General features: G+C 44.3%; 1 protein-coding gene across 2 annotated transcripts in view; it reads left to right on the top strand.

The window, feature by feature from the left end:
• Positions 1–9168, top strand: part of LOC124035688 (excitatory amino acid transporter 2-like) — a 71562-nt gene extending 62394 nt beyond the window's left edge. Inside the window, exons 9-11 of one of the 2 annotated variants that reach the window (XM_046349288.1) lie at positions 285–419; positions 813–1001; positions 4383–9168. In XM_046349288.1, the coding sequence (XP_046205244.1) occupies positions 285–419; positions 813–1001; positions 4383–4386 (328 nt within the window). In that variant the 3' untranslated portion in view covers positions 4387–9168. Of the gene's footprint in view, positions 1–284; positions 420–812; positions 1051–4382 lie in introns of both variants that reach the window. The other variant, XM_046349279.1, reaches the window with a different exon arrangement.
• Positions 9169–20278: the final 11110 nt, after the last annotated feature.

The following is a 20278-nucleotide window of genomic DNA, read 5'->3' as shown; positions in this document are numbered from 1 at the left end:
AAGACACTTATGGTTACCATACATAGTTATGTGTTTGTGGATTAAGCAGGAATTGAGTACTCATCCTCGGGGATGCCAGTCCAAAATATCCTGAATCCCCATATTATTATTACAGTGACACTAACTCACTCTGAACGTGCTTCATGAAGTAACTGTACCCTTTGGCCTCATGTGCAGTTTGGTTAATAGACACAGTGATTGGCCTTTGGACATTTACATTTAATCTGTAGAGCAGTTTTAAACATGAACTGGTTTCTCTCCTGTCTATCTTTCTCCCCATGCAGTCTGACAGCTACTCTGGCCAGTGTTGGTGCGGCCAGTATTCCCAGTGCTGGACTGGTGACTATGCTTCTGATCCTCACTGCAGTGGGCCTGCCAACTCAGGACATCAGCCTGCTGGTTGCTGTTGACTGGCTCCTGTGAGTGGATCTGCATTGCTCGTGATTCAGAACCAAGTTAATGTAGTCATATGTATTCAAAGTCAAGGAGCTGATTGTGGGGATGGCAGGTAGCCTAGTGATTAAAGCGTTGGAATGGTAACCGAAAGGTTACAAGATCGAATCCCCAACCTGACAAGGTAAATCTGTTGTTCTACCCCTTAACAAGGCATTTAACCCACTGTTCCTAGGCCATCATTGAAAATAAGAATTTGTTCTTAACTGGCTTGCCTAGTAAAATAAAATTGTGTATACAGGATATATACCATGCTCTCAGTTAAAGCAGATTTTTTTCTTCCCCCTATCCATCCCGTTTTCTGATCTCCACACATCACTTTGGTGTATTCCCACCCATTGCATTTTTTCCTATCCCAGGGACCGGTTCCGTACCTCAGTGAACGTGGTGGGAGACTCATACGGCGCGGGCATCGTGTACCACCTGTCCAAGGCTGAGCTGGACGAGCTGGACGCTACACATGGCAAGTCAGATGACATTGAGATGATGAACAAGACCTCGTCCTACTATGATGACCTCAAGAACCACCACGAAAACAACTCCAACCAGTGCGTCCAATATGCCGCTCACAATTCAGTAGTGGTAGATGAGTGCAAGGTACAATTCATGCTTGCTGACATAGAGATTAGTATATAGCTGCCTAACATGCTGCATGCTGCACTGCAACTTTTCTTTTCTCTCTTTCATTTTGCATGTTTGTTTGATGCCATTGTAAATACATACACAGTTATTTTAAGAAGAAACAAGAAGAAAAATATACATAAAATACATGTGTATATATTTCCGTGTGAATTCGCTTGGAATATCAGCTTTTGTGCAATATTTATAAGAATACATTCTAAACTTGCAGCATATTTTTATGTTTTTGTAAATACCACAAACAGCTAATGTAAATACCCAAATAATTGCAAACCATAAAACATGCACCCACAAATATGAGACAGTGTCTCTCACAAGTGCAAATCCAAATCAGTGGGCTTACCCTAATGCCCCCTCCTGCCACCACCTCCCCCACTCATCACCCCCCTTCCGCCACCACCTCCCCCACTCACCACCCGGTCTCATTCACTCCCTTTCAACCTGCTGGGGTTGGATCTGAGAGAGAGGGGAAAGCCATCTAAGCTGCGCAGGCAGGTTTCACCACTATCTCCTTCCCCAAATCCCTTGTCAAATGATGTGGTTTAGGCTCTTTCTCCAGGTTACTTCAGAGGCCGTGCCGTTATTCCTGCTGCTTTCTAGGCTTCGTTATTGAATTTGTGATCAAATTAGACTTCATAGGGTTTATGAGAAAACACTGTAGATGTGCATTCTCGTCGCACTCTGTTAAATCCATTAAAATGACTTACATTCCTCTGTCTAACTGGATCATTAATTGCAGTGAGAGTGATACAGTGCTTCATTAGCACTGCATTTTATGACTGAGCCCTGGCACCCTCCAGACTGGGACTGAGTCATTCTTAGTCTTTAGAGATGAGATGCTTTTGCATTTTCAGACCAGTTATTCTTACTCATTATGAGAAATCTTGTGAAATTGGAAGATACAATGTAGCTCACGCATAATCTGAAACAGTAACAATTTGAATCCACTGTTTGAATAGATCAAGGCCGTTGGCTGCTATGATGTGGTGGAATTTGGGCTGCTTATTTTGTAGAGCAGAGAGCCCTGCTTTCAAAGGGCCTACTGATGAACCCATTCATTTATTACAGGATCAAGGGTGTTGCTTAGCAACACAGAGGCCCTTGCACTCCAATGGTCTGACCACAACAATATACTGTATTCTGACAGTTCTGTATCCATCCATTAAGCTAGCGAAGCATGGTACAAAGGCTGTTTTCCTCCAATGTTTTCTCTCTTTATTTTCTTGTGTGTGTTGGGTGTACATTAACTCACTCAAATAACTTTTCTAACATTTAACCAAAGACACAAACCATTGTAGAAAGCCTTGCAAAATAACTTGTACAGACTAAAACATAACATTGCACTCATTTTGTAGTATTTTGTACCTTGTTTAATTTGTATCTGTTTTTGTATTTATAACATTTTATATACCGATCTTCCATTTTAATTTAATCACTCTGTTTTCACAGAGCATTTTCCTGTACAGCAAGAAACACACATTGTAGCGTAGGCAAGGTTTAAAACGTTTGTAATTTGAATTAAAACATTTCAGACTGGATTTGATTAATGTTTCCAGGGGTTGGAACCAAAATAATTGTCCAATCGTTTAGTTATGAACAGAACCATTATTTGTTTCGTTCTGTTCCACTCTTACGACCTGCAAAATTAAGTTCTGAACCAGTTCAAACCCAAATAAAGTACCGGTTTATAGCGTTCCTTTCTGTTACTTTTTAAACCTGTATTTTTACAGGTATTTACAGGTACAACCTGTATTTCTGTAAGTTAGCTCTACATTGAATTACTTCATCAATCAGTGCAAATAGATCAGCTTGCAATAGAGCGGGCAACCTATAGACTTGTTTACATGTTCGATAACAAGTGTAGGGTGTGAGATGCAACTGGAATTTTGCGATTGGGGAGAGTGTGAGAGAGGGTGGAGGAGGAGGCTTGGCTTTAAGTGCTGGGCATCTTGTTATGACATGCATTATCTAAATTAGACCCATAGCATTATACATATGGTGGAGCGGCTTCTATGGAGGAACTTTGAATGTCTTTAAACATTCAAGAGTTGGCTTAAAGTTGGACCAGAGCTAGCTAGCTAACAAGCTTGTGTGTGCAGAGCGGCACCAGAATTAAAAATACTTAGTTAATAAATCCAATGTGAAGAATGATAACTATATTATCTGTAACTAGCATGGAAAAGTTTCCAGGTTGTGCAGCGGTCTAAGGCACTGCACTGGCGTGCTAGAGGCGTCACTACAGACCCGGGTTCGATTCCAGGCTGTGTCGCAGGTGGCTGCGAAAGGGAGACCCATGAGGTGGCGCACAATTGGCGCAGCGTCTTGTCCTTGTCCCATCACGCTCTAGTGATTCCTTATGACAGGCCAGGCGCATGCACGCTGACTTTGGTTGCCAGCTGTACGGTGTTTCGTCCAACACATTGGTACAGCTGGTTATTGGGTTAAGCAAGCAGTGTGTCATGAAGCAGGGTGGCTAGTCGGGGTCGTGTTTCGGAGGACACATTGCTCTCGATATTTGCGCCTCCCGAGTCCATATGGGAGTTTTAGTAATGGGACAAGACTGTAACTACCTTATTAACCAGTTCCCATGCTTTTAAAATAATGGTTCTGTTCCAGAACAGAGCACTTTAGTTCCCGGTTCTGATTATTTTCCTCAGTTATTATTATTTATTTATTTATTTGGGTTTCTGTTCTGTTACCTAAATCAATTACAACCCCTGAATGTATCAACCCCTACAAAAATGTCTATTCATTATAATCCATAGAATAATTCACATTTCCTGCTGCTGAATCATTATTTTCCTGCTGTGAGAAGCAGGGTCAAATTAAGATCCTCTGTATTTCACTGCATGTTAAATTTGTGATTATATGTTGATTGTTCTCAGGTCAGTAAAAAGGTCTGGTGCTCGTTGTTAAGACAGACCACCGTGATTCCATCAGCATGATCCTCAGTGATTGTCCAGGTCTTCCTGATACCTTCAGTATACACCTATCTGTTATATTGTGATCATTCATATCATTGGAGCACAGAACCAATTGTTTCATTATGATAGTCTTTCGTTGATATTTTGACACTTAAAACCATTTGAAAAGTACAATTTGAAAGTAAAAGTCTATAAGTATATAATGTATGTGCAACCAAATGCAAACCAAATGATCAGAGTAGTTCTACAGTTCTTCTGCTGTCTTTGCTCCAAAGTATTCAGTCCAGGTCATGAAGCATGTGCACTGTGCCTGTTTACATAGATGTGTAAACCTGCTGTTTAGATGTCCATGGTGATTGCTTTCAGGTAACCTCGACCACAAATGGCTCTACCGCTGCGGCGACCATGGCGGAGTGCATGCTTGTTGAGGAGGAACCCCAGAAACGTGAATAACGCCAGCACACAGATCCCCAGTTCCACATCCTTTCCTATCTGGTGAAAAAAAGAGTCATGCGAACAAAACTACTAATTGTCTTTTTTTAATGTAGTTTTATTTCTTTTTTGAAATGTTTGTAGTAGTTCCTACAGTGTTTCTAACCGTCTGTCTGACTGACTAAGAGGACTAATACTAATTCACTTATCAGAGAGATGATAACAAAGGTATGTTTTACCTGTTAGAGCACTAATGTGTGCTTCATAGCAAACATTTGCACAACATAAATTATTCCTATAAATATATGCATCTATAAGAGTACTGCATTCAAAACAGGGGGAAAGCAGGGGGGAGGGTCAAAGTTTGGGGGAGTAACAATGGAACAACAGTCCTCCAGAATGTGATTGTAGCTGTGAGTTTGGTACTGGCAATTTGTCAGTCTAACAACAGACAATGTGTGGAAGATAAGAGTGTGAGTCATGCTAGACTGAAGGAATGCCTGTATCAAACTAGACATTATTACACATGTCATTACTATTACCAATGATACCACAGTAGGCATCTGTTGAGCCCTGGCCCCTTTTTCCTCACAAGTTAACCTTTGACCTATACCTGACAGAGCCCATGTGACCTATCTGAGTGTCTTTATTACCTAATATTACCCACAATCTCCAGGGGGAATTAGGGTGGTGATACTGTAGAATAGAGAGACACATACCTATAAGGGCAGGGTCTGCAACCTGAGCCTTACTCCACAAGCACATGTTCTCTGGAATTCAAAAGCACAAAACACAAACGAAACATGGAACCTCTCCTTCTCTTTTTTATTGTAATATGTTCTTTTTCTACTGTAAGGGAAAGGGACTTCATAAATGTTGCTTCTAGCTTCTAGTGTGAGATTATATACTGTATCTGTGTGATTTGGGTGTGTGGCTGTGTGTGTATGTGTGGATGGGTTGGGGGTGAGAACATGACATATCTCCCCAGTTACTAATAGGGACCAAACAGGCATATAATCAATCAAGCCAGAAGCCTTTGAAAAACCTCCATGACTCATTGACGGTCATTTATATGGTCTTTCGGGGTTTCTTACTCTGTACACTATCTATTTGTAGCTATCTCCAAGTGAAGAAGGTGTCTCATTACTCATTTTAACTCCTGCAAATTATATACCAAGAGGTGCATAAAGATCTCTTCACGCAATTACTGCAATGCCTCAAACAGAAACGCAAAGGTGAAATTTGTCCCCAGATACCAAATAATCAATAGCTTCAGTTCAGGGAGGTTTTTCATATGAATTAGTCCAAGTACTGAAGTGTAGGAGGTATTTATCAGACCCTTCTCCCTTCCACTGAAGCTATCAATTTGATTATCTGAGGCTAAAAATAATGAGAATCAAGTGTACATTGTGAAGGATCTAGCAAGATATGATAAATATCTTGATAAATATGACAAGTAAAAAATAAAGTTGTTCTAAAACTGAAAATAAATGTAATACTGAGAAGTACAAATAGCAAAATTGCAGCTTTGAGGATAAAAGAGTTCTAGATAATTTTTTATCCCTTTTTGACACGGGTCTCTTTTCACATTTGACATTTGTAATTCGAAGAACCCAATATAGGGAAACTATACTCAGGCTGTAGCATTAACTCCTTGGCAGGGAAAGATACACTTTCACCAAGCCCTCAACATGTTTACCTGCTCATGAAAGAAAATAGGATATTGACACTTGCCTTTATATAGCACAACTTAAATATGAAAGCTTTGACTTTGAACACCGACTGTTTAACACCTTGATATTTTTTAAAGAGAAACATTTTTTGTATATCTTGCTATATGACAGAGACATATAGTTTACCTTTACAACTATTACTAAGTAAGATACTTTAATTAAGGGATTATTTTTAGCCCACATACATTTTCACATTTTTCCAACTTTACCATTCCAGTGACTCCAATTTTCTTGGCTTCCCTTAGTGCCTGAAAGTACAAACACACATATATTATCAAAGATGCCACAGAACAACCATAGAAGTGAAAAAAGTAATACAACTGCAAGTTTCAACAGGTTGATAACTCACTGCACAACTAGTGGCCAGTTGGCAGTATTTACATCCCAAATATTTTTATCCACCCCAAGAGTGGGGTCTCCTTTGTGAGTAAACAACCTATTACCACAGACGATGACGACTGTTCTCAGAGACCCTGAATGCTGCAGCTGTGTGTATCATTGGTCTCTTATTGTTACTAATGTATAGCAGTCATCTTGCTGCCTGAAAATGGCCACTACAAACATGGCAACAATCAGGTAGGAGAATTCTATCCCCCGAATGGAACCAAACTGGCTAAAAAGATAAACCCACACGAAGTTCTATCACTGGCTGCTAATCATTAATGCATGTATGTGATTGTATGAGAGACATTTTGTGCAGGTGAGGCGTTCTGCAGGTGTGGATTTCTTTATCTGTGTCATGTCCTGCTCTATGGTCTAGTTTTGTTTATTTTGTTCAATGACAACCTTGCTTTGAAGATGTTAACTCCAAACTGTGCATTCAGTTTGACCGTTATGACAATGCCGATTAAAGTAACACTAGAAAACTTAACAAGCATTCATAGTGCAGCACACAGTCATTTAGTTACCTAAAAAACTTTCTCAGTCAGAATATCAATGCCACGTTGCTTTTGAGCTTGTATAACAAAGTGTTCTTCTCTACGACACAGCACACAATGGTGTTCTGTTGTAAGAGCTGCATGGACACTGCCATCACACACAGACACAATGCACAGACACACACACACACACACCCATGCCCGCACACACACATATGCACACACAAGTATGCACACTCGCATACATGCACAGACGCACACAACACATACACACATCCGACACTTGCATGCACACACGCACACAATTTAACCTGGAATGTCACCACACACATTCTAACATGCATTGAGTGAGATGCTGAGCACAGCACTAAAACCCCTGATGGCACAAGGGCTAGGGCCTGACCTTTGACCTTGTGACCTTCAGGAATTTGTCCTCCAATAAGGAGAGGATGCAGACCAGTATGTTACCATAGGGATTGAGTGTTTGAACACTATTCTGTTCAAACTCACTCTTGTAGGAGCATGAAGTTAAAAATTAGGATATTTGTTTTGCACCACTATCTTAAAAGCATGATATTGAAGTGCCTCCTTGCACTTTGTGTACATATTGAGGGTAACAAATATTTTGTTTTATTTTTGGGAGGGGGGGGTTGACAAGGTATGTAGGAATAGAGATTAATTGCTGTGACAGTTTTTTGTAATCCTCTAGAGAAATATGATCTATGTTCTGAATAAAAATAGATTAGTCAAAATGTCTAGAAAATAATGTGTAATAAATTGCTTATTTTTATTTGTTAATAGCTGTTAACTAGTTCTCACTTTGCTGCCACACATCAATATATGCATATCTTTTTTTGTATCTAATGTAAGCGTTTTGAATGTTTGTTCCATGGAGATATAAGTTGTGTACATTCATTTTCATTGTGCATACATGTTCCAGAGATAACAATGATTCTGAGGTGCACAACGTTGAACTGGAAAGACAAATAGAAAGAGGAGAAACTATCTGATTAATAAAAGGAGTCCATGTGGGGTGATGTGCTGTTTCTACGTTGGTGAGATGTAAATGTTATCATGACTAGGTCTCCAGAGGAAGAGGAAAAGGTCAAATTTACTATTAACTAGTGAAACAAGTACAGCTTAGCTTGTTCATTACGACTAAAATAGCAAATCTGATCAGAATGTCTGGCCTAGCATCTAACAAAATATAGCTCCTCATGTGGTCACCCTGATCCTGTTCCAGGAATCATCTAGACTTTCTATCAGAGAACAGTGTCCGCCTCCTGTCTTGTGCTTTATGCATCATATTGTGGTAACTACAAGACATAATTAAATACACCAAACAGTCAGATTTCATGTTTAGATTATTCCTCACAGATAGAGACAGTAACTGTAACGAGCCCCAGTGCCATATCCATACACTTGCCTCTGTCTATCCAGAACTATCAACCCACCAGCACCATTTCATAAACCTATCCACACACATATTGGTAAATTTGCCTTTTTGCCTTTCGTCATTTTCATCACAATTGTTTACACACACACAAACAAACCCAATATTGAGTAAAGAGGATGTTCAAATGGAAATGGGTTGGCACAGTATTTCTAAGATGAGCCAGTATATCTTCAAGTCTGTATTCTGCAGAAGTCTCTGTGTTTCTGATAGGCTCCTCCTGAGTAGACCTGATAACCTGATAGGCTCCTCCTGAGTAGACCTGATAACCTGATAGGCTCCTCCTGAGTAGACCTGATAACCTGATAGGCTCCTCCTGAGTAGACCTGATAACCTGATAGACTCCTCCTGAGTAGACCTGATAACCTGATAGGCTCCTCCTGAGTAGACCTGATAACCTTTCTCACTCCTGCCCTACCTTTCACTCCCTCGCTTACTGTTCTAGGATGTCCCTCATTTGTAAAGCTGTTGCTGTAATTTTGATGTAAAGGGAGAGATTATTTCAGGGGACAGAATATTACAAAATAAAGAAGAAAAAATATCTGAATTATTTTCTTTACCAGATCTGTGGTATAAAAGTATGTTCATACATATCAATAAGTGTTGTACCATTGGTGTACATACGATTATGATAACTAATAAATGTTGATTCATAACTAAATGTGGTCTGTCCTTTTAGATTTTTTGATGAACACAATTTACAATGCTGACACTCACATTGAACTGTATATGTGCGACCTTCATTCAGTCTTCTTGACTATCACGTGATCACTTGTCATAGCATACTGTACTGTACTCTGAGGATTGACTTAAGGTCAGTGGATTGGCACACACACACACACACACACACACACACACACACACACACACACACACACACACACACACACACACACACACACACACACACACACACACACACACACACACACACACACACACACACACACACACACACACACACAATGCATAATTCACTGCAGCCTTTTGCTTTGGCTCTATTAGACCCCTGTCTCTGTGTTGCTTCTCCAATTAAACTTCAGTAATTATATGCCCTTTCCCCACATCTCAGAGAGAGAGAGAAATAGACAGCCAAATAGAGAGAAATAGATTTACAGGGTGAACAAACCTAACACCAGCATAACAAAGGTGATTAATTCATATTATATTGATGAAAATTGATAAATTGTATGGACACATTTACTTCATGTACAGTACTGTATTACTCTGCATTTCTATAACAAACTGGACACCAAACACACAAAATGGAGGAGTAACAGAAAACAAAAATAGGTGAGCACACCTGGTGTAAAGAGATCCAGACACTTCTCTATAAGGATAGGACACACCTGCCTCACACATCCACCATGTTAAGTTTAATTATAAACGGGGTGGTTCGAGCACTGAATGCTGATTGGCTGACAGCCGTGGTATATCAGATTGTATTCCAAGGGTATGACAAAACACATATTTTTACTGGTAGAAAGAAGAGGAAGGGAAGCGCAACTAAGGTACACAATAGTACATTTTGGTAGACTTATTTTTACTGCTCCAATTCCGTTAGTAAACAGTTTATAATAGCAATAACGTACCTGGGGTTTGTGATATATGGCCAATATACCACAGCTAAGGGCTGTGTCCAGGCACTCTGTGTTGCGTTGTACAGAAGAACAGCCCTTAGACGTGGTATATTGACCAAATACCACACCTCCTTGGGTGTTATTGCTTAACCATAAAATTGCAGTGCAAACAACAGAAGTCAAACCAATATCATGACACACACAATACTTATAGTTTAAAGCATGTGATGTAGGAATTACAGATTGCAGGTGAGAACCAAAAGATCAGTTTCCAAACTACTTAGAGAAAATCCTTACTCTTGTGTACTGTCGGTATGTGTGTGTTGCACAATGTGAATGGAATTTCAGCCATGTGTACTTTCACTTTTGCTTATGTCCCACAACTCCCCTAAAGGGAAAGTGTGTGTGTGTGTGTGTGTGTATAAAAGGCTGATCATCAATGAGGAGTTGAAAGATAGGATAGACAGAACCTGGTAAACCTGAGCAGGATAGTTCAGGCTTACAGACAAGCTGTAGTTTAACTTCTTGGTGACAGGGGGCAGTATTTTCACGTCCGGATGAAATGCATGCCCATATTCAACTGCCTGCTACTCATCCCCAGAAGATAAGATATGCATAGTATTACTAGATGTGGATAGAAAACACTGAAGTTTCGAAAACTGTTTGAATCATGTCTGTGAGTATAACATACCTTATTTAGCAGGCGAAACCCCAGGGACAAACTATTCAGATTTTGTTTTTGAGGTCACTCTCTTTTCAATGGGTTTTCATTGGGAATCCAGATTTCTAAGGGACCTTCTTGCAGTTCCTCCCACTTCCACTGGATGTCACCAGTCTTTAGAAATTGGTTAAGGTTTTTCCTTTGTGTAATGAAGAAGTAGCCCTGTTCAGAACGAGGGTCACTTGTAGTGTACTGTTAGATAGAGGCGAGTGACCAGAAAGCTAGCAAACTGTAGGTTTGTTTTCCTCCTGTATTGAACACAGATAATTTTATCGATTATTTACGTTAAAAAATACCTAAAGTTGTATTACAAAAGTAGTTTGAAATGTTTTGACAAAGTTTACAGGTAACTTTTGAGATATTTTGTAGTCACGTTGCGGAAGTTGGAACCGGTGTTTTTCTGGATCAAACTCGCAAAATAAATGTACATTTTGGATATATCTGTAGCTCAGTTGGTAGAGCATGGCACTTGTAATGCCAGGGTAGTGGGTTCAATCCCCGGGACCACCCAAACGTAGAATGTATGCACACATGACTGTAAGTCGCTTTGGATAAAAGTGTCTGCTAAATGGCATATATTGTTATTATTATTATTATATATCGACGGAATTAATCGAACAAAAGGACCACTTGTGATGTTTATGGGACATATTGGAGTGCCAACAAAAGAAGCTTGTGTCACGACTAGTCAAGGTGGGTGGAATCAGGCGCAGAGAGCAAATAATGAATAGAGGTTTATTCTCCGGTGAACAACAATAAACACGGACAACTCAAAAATACAAACAGATGAAACAAAAATATAACTTTTCGGTAAAAACTCAACTCGTCATGTTTGGAGGGCAAAGAATGCTGAGTTGCATCTAAAGAACACCATACCTACTGTGAAGCATGGGGGTGGAAACATCATGCTTTGGGGCTGTTTTTCTGCAAAGGGACCAGGACGACTGATCCGTGTAAAGGAAAGAATGAATGGGGCCATGTATCGTGAGATTTTGAGTGAAAACCTCCTTCCATCAGCAAGGGCATTGAAGATTAAACGTGGCTGGGTCTTTCAGCATGACAATGATCCCAAACACACCGCCCAGGCAATGAAGGAGTGTCTTCGTAAGAAGCATTTCAAGGTCCTGGAGTGTCCTAGCCAGTCTCCAGATCTCAACCCCATAGAAAATATTTGGAGGGAGTTGAAAGTCCATGTTGCCCAGCAACAGCCCCAAAACATCACTGCTCTGGAGGAGATCTGCATGGAGGAATGGGCCAAAATACCAGCAACAGTGTGTGAACACCTTATGAAGACTTACAGAAAATGTCTGACCTATGTCATTGCCAGCAAAGGGTATATAACAAAGTATTGAGATAAACTTTTGTTATTGACCAAATACTTATTTTCCACAATAATTTGCAAATAAATTCATTAGAAATCCTACAATGTGATTTTCTGGATTATTTTTTCTCTTTTTGTCTGTCATATTTGAAGTGTACCTTTGATGAAAATTACAGGCCTCTCTCATCTTTTTTAAGTGGGAGAACTTGCACAATTGGTGGCTGACTAAATACTTTTTTGCCCCACTGTATATACTGTAACTTTTGCTAAAAGATAAAATATTAGATCAATATATCTTAACATATTTTGCTGGAGTTACTTAAATGTTGATATGAGACAGATTGTTATGCAGGTGAATGAGGACCCAAAAGCGACTTGGCGAAAACAGAGTTTTTAATCCAGTAAGAAACTTTACAAAACAAAAAGCATAATACTACTCGTAAAGACGAGAACAGACAGGAGACTTGATCGAGAACTGCAGGTTGCCTCGGGAAGGCACTTGAACCTAGCAGACTCAGACACCTGCTCACCACGCAGCATCTGAGGGAAACACGACACGACAGGGCAAAACATAGACACAGCACGGTGAATTATAGATGAGGATCCGACAGGGCAGGTACGGAAAACAAGGAGAGAAATAGGGACTCTAATCAGGGAAAAGGATCGGGAACAGGTGTGGGAAGACTAAATGATGATTAGGGGAATAGGAACAGCTGGGAGCAGGAACGGAACGATAGAGAGAAGAGAGAGCGAGAGAGTGAGAGAGGGAGGGGGAGAGAGAGGGATAGAAAGAGGGAAAGAACCTAATAAGACCAGCAGAGGGAAACGAATAGAAGGGGAAGCACAGGGACAAGACATGATAATTAATGACAAAACATGACAGTACCCCCCACTCACCGAGCGCCTCCTGGCGCACTCGAGGAGGAATCCTGGCGGCAACGGAGGAAATCATCAATGAGTGAACGGTCCAGCACGTCCCGAGACGGAACCCAACTCCTCTCCTCAGGACCGTAACCCTCCCAATCCACTAAGTATTGGTGACCCCGTCCCCGAGAACGCATGTCCATGATCTTATGTACCTTGTAAATAGGTGCGCTCTCGACAAGGACGGGAGGGGGGAGGGAAGACGAACGGGGGTGCGAAGAAAGGGCTTGACACAGGAGACATGGAAGACAGGATGGACGCGACGAAGATGTCGCGGAAGAAGCAGTCGCACAGCGACAGGATTGACGACCTGGGAGACACGGAACGGACCAATGAACCGCGGAGTCAACTTACGAGAAGCTGTCGTAAGAGGAAGGTTGCGAGTGGAAAGCCACACTCTCTGGCCGCAACAATACCTTGGACTCTTAATCCTGCGTTTATTGGCGGCTCTCACAGTCTGTGCCCTGTAGCGGCAAAGTGCAGACCTCACCCTCCTCCAGGTGCGCTCACAACGTTGGACAAACGCTTGAGCGGAGGGAACGCTGGACTCGGCAAGCTGGGATGAGAACAGAGGAGGCTGGTAACCCAGACTACTCTGAAACGGAGATAACCCGGTAGAAGACGAAGGAAGCGAGTTGTGAGCGTATTCTGCCCAGGGGAGCTGTTCTGCCCAAGACGCAGGGTTTCTGAAAGAAAGGCTGCGTAGTATGCGACCAATCGTCTGATTGGCCCTCTCTGCTTGACCGTTAGACTGGGGATGAAACCCGGAAGAGAGACTGACGGACGCACCAATCAAACGACAGAACTCCCTCCAAAACTGTGACGTGAATTGCGGGCCTCTGTCTGAAACGGCGTCTAACGGGAGGCCATGAATTCTGAACACATTCTCGATAATGATTTGTGCCGTCTCCTTAGCGGAAGGAAGTTTAGCGAGGGAATGAAATGTGCCGCCTTAGAGAACCTATCGACAACCGTAAGAATCACAGTCTTCCCCGCAGACAAAGGCAGACCGGTAATGAAGTCTAGGGCGATGTGAGACCATGGTCGAGAAGGAATGGGGAGCGGTCTGAGACGACCGGCAGGAGGAGAGTTACCCGACTTAGTCTGCGCGCAGTCCGAACAAGCAGCCACGAAACGGCGCGTGTCACGCTCCTGAGTCGGCCACCAAAAGCGCTGGCGAATAGACGCAAGAGTGCCTCGAACACCGGGATGACCAGCTAACTTGGCAGAGTGAGCCCACTGAAGAACAGCCAGACAAGTGGAAACAGGAACGAAAAGGAGGTTACTAGGACAAGCGCGCGGCGACGCAGTGTGCGTGAGTGCTTGCTTAACCTGTCTTTCAATTCCCCAGACTGTCAACCCGACAACACGCCCATAAGGAAGAATCCCCTCGGGATCAGTAGAAGCCACAGAAGAACTAAACAGACGGGATAAGGCATCAGGCTTGGTGTTCTTGCTACCCGGACGGTAAGAAATCACAAACTCGAAACGAGCGAAAAACAACGCCCAACGAGCTTGACGGGCATTAAGTCGTTTGGCAGAACGGATGTACTCAAGGTTCTTATGGTCTGTCCAAACGACAAAAGGAACGGTCGCCCCCTCCAACCACTGTCGCCATTCGCCTAGGGCTAAGCGGATGGCGAGCAGTTCACGGTTACCCACATCATAGTTGCGCTCAGATGGCGACAGGCGATGAGAAAAATAAGCGCAAGGATGAACCTTATCGTCAGACTGGAAGCGCTGGGATAGAATGGCTCCCACGCCTACCTCTGAAGCGTCAACCTCGACAATGAATTGTCTAGTGACGTCAGGAGTAACGAGGATAGGAGCGGACGTAAAACGTTCTTTTAGAAGATCAAAAGCTCCCTGGGCGGAACCGGACCACTTAAAACACGTCTTGACAGAAGTAAGAGCTGTGAGAGGGGCAGCAACTTGACCGAAATTACGAATGAAACGCCGATAGAAATTAGCGAAACCTAAAAGCGCTGCAACTCGACACGTGACCTTGGAACGGGCCAATCACTGACAGCTTGGACCTTAGCGGAATCCATCTGAATGCCTTCAGCGGAAATAACGGAACCGAGAAAAGTAACGGAGGAGACATGAAAAGAGCACTTCTCAGCCTTTACGTAGAGACAATTCTCTAAAAGGCGCTGTAGAACACGTCGAACGTGCTGAACATGAATCTCGAGTGACGGTGAAAAAATCAGGATATCGTCAAGATAGACAAAAACAAAGATGTTCAGCATGTCTCTCAGAACATCATTAACTAATGCCTGAAAAACAGCTGGCGCATTGGCGAGACCAAACGGCAGAACCCGGTACTCAAAATGCCCTAACGGAGTGTTAAACGCCGTTTTCCACTCGTCCCCCTCTCTGATGCGCACGAGATGGTAAGCGTTACGAAGGTCCAACTTAGTAAAGCACCTGGCTCCCTGCAGAATCTCGAAGGCTGATGACATAAGGGGAAGCGGATAACGATTCTTAACCGTTATGTCATTCAGCCCTCGATAATCCACGCAGGGCGCAGAGTACCGTCCTTCTTCTTAACAAAAAGAACCCCGCCCCGGCCGGAGAGGAAGAAGGCACTATGGTACCGGCGTCAAGAGACACAGATAAATAATCCTCGAGAGCCTTACGTTCGGGAGCCGACAGCGAGTATAGTCTACCCCGAGGAGGAGTGGTCCCCGGAAGGAGATCAATACTACAATCATACGACCGGTGAGGAGGAAGGGAGTTGGCTCGGGACCGACTGAAGACCGTGCGCAGATCATGATATTCCTCCGGCACTCCTGTCAAATCGCCAGGTTCCTCCTGAGAAGTGGGGACAGAAGAAATGGGAGGGATGGCAGACATTAAGCACTTCACATGACAAGATACGTTCCAGGATAGGATATAATTACAAGACCAATTAATAGAAGGATTATGACATACTAGCCAGGGATGACCCAAAACAACAGGTGTGAAAGGTGAACGAAAAATCAAAAAAGAAATAGTCTCACTGTGGTTACCAGATACTGTGAGAGTTAAAGGTAGTGTCTCAAATCTGATACTGGGAAGATGACTACCATCTAAGGCAAACATGGGCGTAGGCTTGTCTAACTGTCTGAAAGGAATGTTATGTTTCCGAACCCATGCTTCGTCCATGAAACAACCCTCAGCCCCAGAGTCAATCAAGGCACTGCATGTAGCACCCGAACCGGTCCAGCGTAGATGGACCGACATAGTAGTACAGGATCTAGATGAAGAGACCTGAGTAGTAGCGCTCACCAGTAGCCCTCCGCTTACTGATGGGCTCTGGCCTCTTACTGGACATGAATTAACAAAATGTCCATCAAATCCGCAATAGAGGCACAGGCGGTTGGTGATCCTCCGTTCCCTCTCCTTAGTCGAGATGCGAATCCCTCCCAGCTGCATGGGCTCAGTCTCAGAGCCAGAGGAGGGAGATGGTTGCGATGCGGAGCAGGGAAACACCGTTGATGCGAACTCTCTTCCACGAGCCTGGTGACGAAGATCTACCCGTCGTTCTATGCGGATGGCGAGAGCAATCAAAGAGTCCACACTGGAAGGAACCTCCCGAGAGAGAATCTCATCTTTGACCACTGTGTGGAGTCCCTCCAGAAAACGAGCGAGCAGCGCCGGCTCGTTCCAGTCACTAGAGGCAGCAAGAGTACGAAACTCTATAGAGTAATCCGTTATGGATCGATCACCTTGGCATAGGGAAGCCAGGGCCCTAGAAGCCTCCCCACCAAAAACTGAACGGTCAAAAACCCGAATCATCTCCTCTTTAAAGTTCTGGTAATTGTTAGAACAATCAGCCCTTGCCTCCCAGATAGCTGTGCCCCACTCTCGGTCCCGGCCAGTAAGGAGTGAAATGACGTAAGCAACCCGAGCTCTCTCTCTAGAGTATGTGTTGGGTTGGAGAGAGAACACAATCTCACACTGGGTGAGAAAGGAGCGGCACTCAGTGGGCTGCCCGGAGTAGCAAGGTGGGTTATTAACCCTAGGTTCTGGAGGCTCGGCAGGCCAGGAAGTAACAGGTGGCACGAGACGAAGACTCTGGAACTGTCCAGAGAGGTCGGAAACCTGAGCGGCCAGGTTCTCCACGGCATGGCGAGCAGCAGACAATTCCTGCTTGTGTCTGCCGAGCATGGCTCCTTGGATCTCGACGGCAGTGTTACGAGCCTCTGTAGTCGCTGGGTCCATTCCTTGGTCGGATCCTTCTGTTATGCAGGTGAATGAGGACCCAAAAGCGACTTGGCGAAAACAGAGTTTTTAATCCAGTAAGAAACTTTACAAAACAAAAAGCATAATACTACTCGTAAAGACGAGAACAGACAGGAGACTTGATCGAGAACTGCAGGTTGCCTCGGGAAGGCACTTGAACCTAGCAGACTCAGACACCTGCTCACCACGCAGCATCTGAGGGAAACACGACACGACAGGGCAAAACATAGACACAGCACGGTGAATTATAGATGAGGATCCGACAGGGCAGGTACGGAAAACAAGGAGAGAAATAGGGACTCTAATCAGGGAAAAGGATCGGGAACAGGTGTGGGAAGACTAAATGATGATTAGGGGAATAGGAACAGCTGGGAGCAGGAACGGAACGATAGAGAGAAGAGAGAGCGAGAGAGTGAGAGAGGGAGGGGGAGAGAGAGGGATAGAAAGAGGGAAAGAACCTAATAAGACCAGCAGAGGGAAACGAATAGAAGGGGAAGCACAGGGACAAGACATGATAATTAATGACAAAACATGACACAGATGACACTTTGAATCGAGGAAGACTACTGGCATCCAGGGAAACTGTTAAACCCAAAATATTGGTGAAAATGTGGTTTAACCGTGGGGTGCCATTTCATCCCAAGCCACCCTAATGTTTGACATGATTTTTAAACAACTACCCCATATTGGTACCCCACACATACAATTATCTGTAAGGTCCCTAAGTCGAACAGTGTTTTTCAAGCACAGGTTCAACCACAAAGACCAGTAAGGTTTTCCTATGGTTTGCAAAGACATTGAAAATCCCCTTCAACATGGTGCAGTTATTAATTTTAAACTTTGGATGGTACAGTATATCAATACACCCAGTCATTACAAAAATACAGACAAGCCTTAGAAAGTTTTTTGCAATTTCATTTTAGTCCACCTGAAAGGATGGAACAAATAGTACAACAAATGTTGTGGTTAAATTCAAATATACTGTCACGCCCTGGTCAAAGTATTTTGTGTTTATCTTCATGTATTGGGTCAGGCCAGGGTGTGGCATGGGGTTTTTGTATTGTGGTGTGTTTTTTGTCTTGGGGTTTTGGTGTTGGTATTGGGATTGTAGTTTAGTGAGGTATCTAGCAAAGTCTATGGCTGTCTGGAGTGGTTCTCAGTCAGAGGCAGGTGTTTATCGTTGTCTCTGATTGGGAACCATATTTAGGCAGCCATATTCTTTGAGTTTGTTGTGGATGATTGTCCTTCGTGTCTTTGTTCCTGTCGCTGTGTTAGTTGACAAGTATAGGCTGTTTCGGTTTTCGTTACGTTTATTGTTTTGTAGTGTTTGTGTTAATTTGTGTTTACGTTTGTTGATTAAACATGGATTGCAATCTACACGCCGCATTTTGGTCCGACTCTCCTTCACCAAAAGAGAACCGTTACAGAATCACCCACCACAAACGGACCAAGCAGCGTGTCAACAGGCAGGAGCCACAGGAGAAGCAACAAAGGCAGCAACAGCGGCACAATGAGGATTGGACATGGGATGATATATTGGATGGCAAGGGTTGCTACACATGGTAGGAGATCCTGGCGGGAAGGGATCGCCTTCCATTGGAACAGGTGGAGGCAGCGAGGAGAGCAGAGGCAGCCGGAGAAAGGAGCCGGCGATATGAGGGAACACGGTTGGCAAGGAAGCCCGAGAGTCAGCCCCAAAAATGTATTGGGGGGGGGAACACAGGGAGTAGGGCTACGCCAGGTAGGAGACCTGCGCAAACTCCCTGTGCTTACCGGGGGGCTAGAGAGACCGGGCAGGCACCGTGTTATGCAGTGGTGCACACGGTGTCCCCAGTGCGGGTGCATAGCCCGGTGCGATATATTCCAGCTCCTCGTATCGGCCGGGCTAGAGTGGGCATCGAGCCAGGTAAGGTTGGGCAGGCTCGGTGCTCAAGAGCTCCAGTGCGCCTGCACGGTCTGGTCTATCCAGTACCACCTCCACACCCCAGCCCTCCGGTAGCAGCTCCACGCACCAGGCTTCCTGTGCATGTCCTCGGTCTAGTACCACCAGTACCACGCATCAGGCCTACAGTGCGCCTCGCCTCTCCAGCGCTGTCGGAGCCTTTCTCCTCTCCTGCGCTGTTGGAGTCTCCTGCCTGTTCAGCGCAGCCAGAGCTGCCAGCCTGCATGGAGCAGCCAGAGCTGCCAGCCTGCATGGAGCAGCCAGAGCTGCCAGCCTGCATGGAGCAGCCAGAGCTGTCAGTCTGCATGAAGCAGCCAGAGATGTCAGTCTGCATGAAGCAGCCAGAGCTGTCAGTCTGCATGAAGCAGCCAGAGCTGTCAGTCTGCAAGGAGCTGCCAGTCTGCAAGGAGCTGCCAGTCTGCACGGAGCTGTCAGTCTGCACGGAGCTGCCAGTCTGCAAGGAGCTGCCAGTCTGCAAGGAGCTGCCAGTCTGCAAGGAGCTGTCAGTCTGCAAGGAGCTGCCAGTCTGCATGGAGCCACCAGAGCTGTCAGCCTACATGGAGCAGCCAAAGCCGCCAGTCAGCATGGAGCAGCCAGAGCCGCCAGTCAGATAATAATAATAATAATAATATATGCCATTTAGCAGACGCTTTTATCCAAAGCGACTTACAGTCATGTGTGCATACATTTTACGTATGGAGCAGCCAGATCTTTCAGTCTGCCAGGATCCGCCAGTCAGCCAGACTCTTCTAGATCTGCCAGTCTGCCAGACTCTTCCAGGTCCGCCAGTCAGCTAGACTCTTCTAGATCCTCCAGTCAACCAGACTCTTCCAGATCTGCCAGTCTGCCAGGCTCTTCCAGATCCGCCAGTCTGCCAGGCTCTTCCAGATCCGCCAGTCAGCCAGGATCCGCCAGAACTACCAGTCGGCCAGGATCTGCCAGTCAGCCAGGATCCGCCAGTCTGCCAGGATCAGTTAGATCCACCAGTCAGCCAGGATCCGCCAGTGTGCCAGGATCCGACAGTCAGCCAGGATCCGCCAGTGTGCCAGGA

The sequence above is a fragment of the Oncorhynchus gorbuscha genome, linkage group LG01 (genome assembly GCF_021184085.1).
Source record: "Oncorhynchus gorbuscha isolate QuinsamMale2020 ecotype Even-year linkage group LG01, OgorEven_v1.0, whole genome shotgun sequence".
NCBI classification, from domain to species: Eukaryota; Metazoa; Chordata; class Actinopteri; order Salmoniformes; family Salmonidae; genus Oncorhynchus; species Oncorhynchus gorbuscha.
This window is presented reverse-complemented; position numbering and strand designations above follow the sequence as displayed.